Below are 6,000 nucleotides of genomic sequence, written 5' to 3'. Positions count from 1 at the left end.
AGAAGTGAAAAATTATTCCTTAGCTGTTAATTTTCTCGAAATCTAAAGGCACAACCTTTCTTAAGTAGTTGAACATGTTATTACTCCAACTTCTGAAAGTGACAAACTGACACGTTTTCATTTTCGTCAACAACAACTTTATATCGAAGGATTGCCTTTGATTTGACGTTCAGTTCAGCGAGAGACGACTGTTCGACGCGTTTTTTAATATATATTTTTCTCTGTTAGACGTGTTTCTGCGCATGAGTTTAGCTAATAAACGCCGCCATGATATTGCCTACAAGCGTGATCGTACTGTCTTTGGTAGCATGCACAAACACCTCCACCCAATCAGTCTACAATACTGCACAACACCCTTCGTTACTATGACAACTAGCGTATCCATGTTAGCGAGTTACTGGTGGCTGAACACACATTCGTTTTGGTAACTTCTAACTTTCAGTTTGGACAGTCAGTATCCCAAAATGAATGTGAAAAACAAATCTGAATTGAGGATTATGGCCTGCAGTGTGAACAAAGGCTTTATTCATACTTGAAGTTGGATGCATACAGGGACTTTGAACAAACTGATGTGACGAGGTGATATAGACCTAACAACTGAACAACATCATTCAGAGGAAGCATTTAGTCACATCATGCTCCGCCCCATTTTTGAAATTCTTATTTTGCATTGGATGCATGCACGGAAATAGTTTTTGTAACAAAAGTGTACAGGTGTTGCATGAGTGTATTAGTATAGTGTGTGAGTATCCACATGCTTTCATTTCAAGCAGGGAACTGTTACAATATGACTGGAGTCCGGTCTACACAGATTCCATAACTTTTCAAAAAGTATAGTTTTGATTGACTTTATCAACATTTGTCTGAAAATTCCTCTGGCACTTTGATGGAAGGATGGGGACAGTCTCTGAAGAAGTTAGGAGGCTTTTGAATGGTAATGTTAGATATATTTCTATTGATTTTAAGCAGTATGATTTAATGTAAGAATATTATCATAAGGATGGAATAGAAAATCATATACTGTGCGATTTTCGATATATTTGTCTTTCTTATAACTAGAATCATTGTAAGAGGACACATTGTATAACTTTACTGCTATATGTAGGCCTACTGATAGTTTTGAATTGCTACAACTTAAAATGCCAATAAGGCACTGCACATGTCTGTCAACATTATTATAATGTGCTACAGAATTCAGTGGTTTATGTTCAAAGTGATCAAACCATCTGGACTTGTTACTATGCTTTTATCTACAGTGGCTCTGTGAATAACTGCATGTGCCTTACTGTATTTCATATTCTATCGTCTTTATGACAAGATAATATTACAGATTTTTAGTTAGTTCCTTATGGATATTCCTCATAGATTGCCATCTGATTCACACTGTAGAGTAACTGTCAATGTTTGCAAACATGAACACTGGCATCTGCCGTATTTGCATGTACTACTGAGCAACCTGACTTGGCCCTTTGACAAATATTTGCATATGTCAACGCCTTAATGTGATAATAAGTGGTGGAAAAAGTACTAAATTAATATACTTGAGTAAAGTAAAGATACCATAATAGAAAATGACTAAAGTAAAAGTAAAACTCACCCAGTAAAGTACTACATGAGTAAAAGTCTAAAAGTATCTGGTTTTAAAAGTACTTAAGTACAGTAGTGGGAAAAGTACTCAATTGTAATACTTAAGTCAAATTAAAATGTATACGTCAAATTCTTTATATTAAGCAAACCAGTAAAGTACAGATACCCAATAAACTACTGTAGTACTTTAAAGTATTTTTTTTACTTAAGTACTTTCACCCCTGGTAATATTACAATTATAGGAAACAAAGAAATCTAAACAAGCGCTGTAGTTCAACTTGTTTTTCCTGGTCCAGCATGAAAGATAACATTGTTTCTGATATGCTTGTGACTTGGAATACAGTTTGTGATTACATGTCAAGGTGGAAATTATAATGGAAGAGATCATAGTATCATAGTATGGCTTGAGGCACTTAAAATGATGTGCATTTCTGTAAGAGTTCATGCTCCAGGTAATGAATGACAAAATATCCTAAATGGCCACTTAGTAAATCATAATATATTTTATATGACATCTTCTCAGGATTGAGGTGTACAGGTATATCTTTTTTCTTCCACTTATTAGATGTGTGACTTGCCTGTCTCGTCTTTCAGACTGTGAGCTGTTTGTATCAGATATCCTACAGGATGAGAACCTCAGTAAACATGCCAGGGAAACACGGGACGTCCTACTTAATAACTTCAGGGTGATCTACTCCAGGTACGTAAGGCCTACCAGACTGTTCCTCCTAGTTGGCCTCTTTACCTCCCTATGCACACACAGAATAATGAAACAACCTGTGTCACTTAAATTTTACATTAGATGTTCACATTTCCTGAAGCTTTTTTGATGATGGAAAGAAGCGTTAAGAATGATATTTTTAGAAATGTGTTGTTGAAAGGAAAAGAGGTATGAAAGTAAAGCACATGAGAAGAAATGAATCGTCTCTGCATCAGAGATGTCTGCACCGGAAGCCTTTCACTGCTTTTCACTCTGTGCATGGTGAAGGTTGTACTTATTTGTGAGAGGTTGTGTCCTGTGGTCTGAGAGGCAGGAAACCAAAGTAGGGTGTTTGGTGTCGTTGACAGAAGTGTAAGCACCTGAAGAACCTTATAACCTAATTTGCAGTCTAAATTTAACTTATCCCCACTTTTATTTTGCAGAAATCCTCAGGCGTTTCCCTTCAGATGTAAGTGACTGCATATTTTACACCATAAAATGGTTGAATCCTTACTTGGGATATAACTATTTTGTGCGCCATTGACATACATTTGTGCAGCTAACCCATTTGGCCATATCAGGGCATTTCCTGTGTGCTGTTGAAAGTCCTCCCCCTGGCCTCCCGATCCTGATGTAGTGTTCTTACCCACCTAGCTGAGTCCAGACAGGAGGACAGTTCAGATGACAACCAGAGCTCCAGTCTGGGCCGCTCGGCCCCCTCAGAAGACCTGTCAGTGGCCTCTGACTACCAGGACGAGGGCTCTCCCGAATGTGAGTAAAGGCTTGGTTCTGTGTGTGTGCGCTGTGTACGTGTGTGAGTGTGTGTGACTCAATGCAACGTGCTTATGTGCTAAGCATGTCTGAGGGTGTTTGCTACATTATATTTGGGGTTTGTAAGTGGAACATAGGGACTCCTACTGTGCATTTAACCTGAAAGATATCAGCACATAGAAGGGGTGTCAAGTAACAGCTTGCCCTCTAGTGGTTGGGTCTGCTGAATGAATGGAGTGTTGGTGGGAATACTAAGGGTGAGGATGAGGATGGGGTGGGGGGGGGGGGGGGGGGGGGGGGGGTATTCACACAGACCTGATAGGTGACCTAGAGCTCTCTCTAGTGGTGAGAGTAGTCTGGAGCCCTCAGTGAATTCGTTCTGTGTGTATCGGATGGGAGGCATAGGCCCTAGTCAGTTTCTCTTAGATCAGCCCACACAGAGTGTGCTCTGTAGCTCGAGGCTAATTAGCTGATTGATTAACCCTAACCCTGGTCTCCTCTCCCAATTCAGTTTGAAATACAACACTGTACCTGAGGGGCCATGTGTGTTCCATCTCTCTCCCTTTATCTGTCTGGCTCTCTGTCTTCCATTCTCTCTCTTCTCTCTCTCTTCCTCTCTCTTTCACTATCTCTGGTTCTATGAGACATGGTAGTACTTGACTGGTTGTTCAGAAGTGACACAATGACTCACCTAGAGCCTTGGGTGTCCCATGATGATGATGATGGGCATTCCTACATATAACTTCTCCACTTTGTGAATTTAGCATGTTGCAATATCTATTTTCAAAGGTCTGTTTGACTGTGCTTTTTCCTCATTGGTTGTACACCGTTGCTTCCTGAACTAACTGTCTGCACCAAAGGGCAACTGGAGTTCTTAGTTCACTGTCTGTTCACTAGCCAGAGTAAATTACAGATATGGCTTTACCCGCTTTGCAGGGCAGTCCATTTTAAAGGAAGAGGGTGTGTGTGAAAATAATGAAATGATGAGCCAATGGAATCATTTTACATTTTAGGAAGAAAATGTATTAATGGTTTAATTACAGAAGCTGGATATGCATGACTGATTTTAGGAGTACTGCCGTTCTAGTCACCCGTTCTAGTCTAGTCACAATTGCCTATAGGAGGTCAACTTTTGCTTTTGCCTCAGTAACAATCCCAACTTTTTCTATTTAGCCTTATGATATCAAACAAGGTAACCTTTATCCTAAAACAATTGAACAAATGTACAATGATTGAAAGAATATCAAAAGTAAGAATAGGAAAATATTGATGATATGGGTTCAGTTCCTGTTCAGGAGAACCATGACAGTTGGTATTTGACTTGGGAGTTGACTGCCTCAACTTCTCTGCTCCCTAACCTGTGTTGAAAAAGTGTGTTCAATCCAGGTAGGAAACATAACACCTACTGTTATTTCACTAAATGGCCTGGCTTGTTTTCTCCATGGCCCAGTTCCTCAAAAGGTCTCTATCTGGATTTCACCAATTGGATAGGATTAAATGCATAGAAATAGAATGAATAGAACGGACAAGTCATTGACTTGAATGGGGAGTCCCGTTCTATTCAGTATATTTCTATACATTTAATCCTATCCGATAGCCGAAATCCAGATAGATAACTTTTGAAAAGCTGGGTCCAGTGGACTGGCTGACACCAGATTTGTAATGGCTGACAGGAACAGATGGATCCTCCATTGTTTTCCTCTGTGTCTGCATGGTAATGTGAACTGTGTTTCACCCATCGACTGCACGGTTGACCTGACCGTGCCTGCAGCCTCACCCCAGCCCCAGTCTGGTTGACAACAGCCCCCATCACCACCCAGTACTCCCCCAGTGTGAGGAGGACTTGCAAAGTGGAGGGAGGGAAGCAGTAGATGGGGGTCGAAGTACTATGAGCCTTGGCATGCCGTTTTGCAGGGTCAAGTTTACAATCTGTCTTAAAAAAAGTATAGGGATGGTGTGTTTGTTTTGTGGCCATTGGGTGGTAGCCGAGGCGATGCCAGTATTGCAGGAGCATTGTATCAGGAGCAGTCAGAGTATTTTATTTATTTTTTATATATCAACGTTTTTGTGGTCATAAGGATTGTTTTCATACATTGTTATCTCCCATATTTGTTCAGGTGTAGAGAAAAGGTCTCGATTATTAATTTAGTAATAAAACATCTAACGTCGATTCACAGTGCACATATTTGTTGTTGAAAGCATACATGACCAGTTCAAGCAGAAACCAACTCCAGCTCTCAAATTGGTATCTCACCAGATGATTAGTGTCTGTTTGTTGATCCATTTGATGAGTATGATCTATGGACAAACACGTCTGAGTGGTGAGAAAGATATGTTTGTTAGAAACAGGGGAAGGCAGAGGTACTGTGTGGTATCAGAGAATACAGGTGGCGTTGGGCCCTTGTGTCTGCTGACTGTGACAGATATCAGAGACAATGGGCAGCAGGCTCCAGCTCTGCCAGTGCCAACACGATTTCCTGCACCAATCACGTCCAACAGGAAAAAGGCCAAGATAACCATTTTAGTTCAGTTGGATCTCATTTTTCTTCAATTGGGTCATTAGCGTATCAATCTAGAATGTTCATTTCCAAAGAGTGTGCCGGCATAAAATTGTTTGAGTTTTTGATTGGTCTAATTTAGTGCAGAGAGAGTTCAACAGGTGTACTTTCAATTATATTCTAACTATGCTATTGAGAACAAAATTACATTGAATAACATAAAAAAAGAAAGGTTTGTGGGTTGTATATCTAGAGATGTTCCTGACCCAGTCAAAGCTGTAACACAGAACGTAAATAAATAATGATATGTGGGGCTGTAGCAAGACCTTGAATGGCCTCTGTAAAGTTTGTGGTTTTAGTGGAGGAAGCTGTTGTACCTCAGATCCAGATTCTTTTTTTATTTTAGCTGGTACTTCGCTGAATTTCATACAGTACTCAGCACTT

At 40.1% G+C, this 6,000-nt stretch overlaps 1 protein-coding gene across 2 annotated transcripts in view; it reads left to right on the top strand.

Annotated features, from left to right (window-relative positions):
* Window positions 1-653: 653 nt before the first annotated feature.
* Window positions 654-6,000, top strand: part of LOC110491502 (src kinase-associated phosphoprotein 1) — a 35,337-nt gene continuing 29,990 nt past the window's right edge. Inside the window, exons 1-4 of one of the 2 annotated variants that reach the window (XM_021564996.2) lie at window positions 654-934; window positions 2,182-2,287; window positions 2,731-2,756; window positions 2,942-3,058. In XM_021564996.2, coding sequence (XP_021420671.2) covers window positions 895-934; window positions 2,182-2,287; window positions 2,731-2,756; window positions 2,942-3,058 — 289 coding nt within the window. In that variant the 5' untranslated portion in view covers window positions 654-894. The remainder of the gene's footprint in view (window positions 935-2,181; window positions 2,288-2,730; window positions 2,757-2,941; window positions 3,059-6,000) is intronic. The other variant, XM_021564995.2, reaches the window with a different exon arrangement.

Source organism: Oncorhynchus mykiss, chromosome 16 (assembly GCF_013265735.2).
Source record: "Oncorhynchus mykiss isolate Arlee chromosome 16, USDA_OmykA_1.1, whole genome shotgun sequence".
In the NCBI taxonomy this organism is placed as follows: domain Eukaryota; kingdom Metazoa; phylum Chordata; class Actinopteri; order Salmoniformes; family Salmonidae; genus Oncorhynchus; species Oncorhynchus mykiss.
The sequence above is the reverse complement of the archived record's forward strand: the minus strand, read 5'-3'. Positions and strand labels throughout refer to the sequence as shown.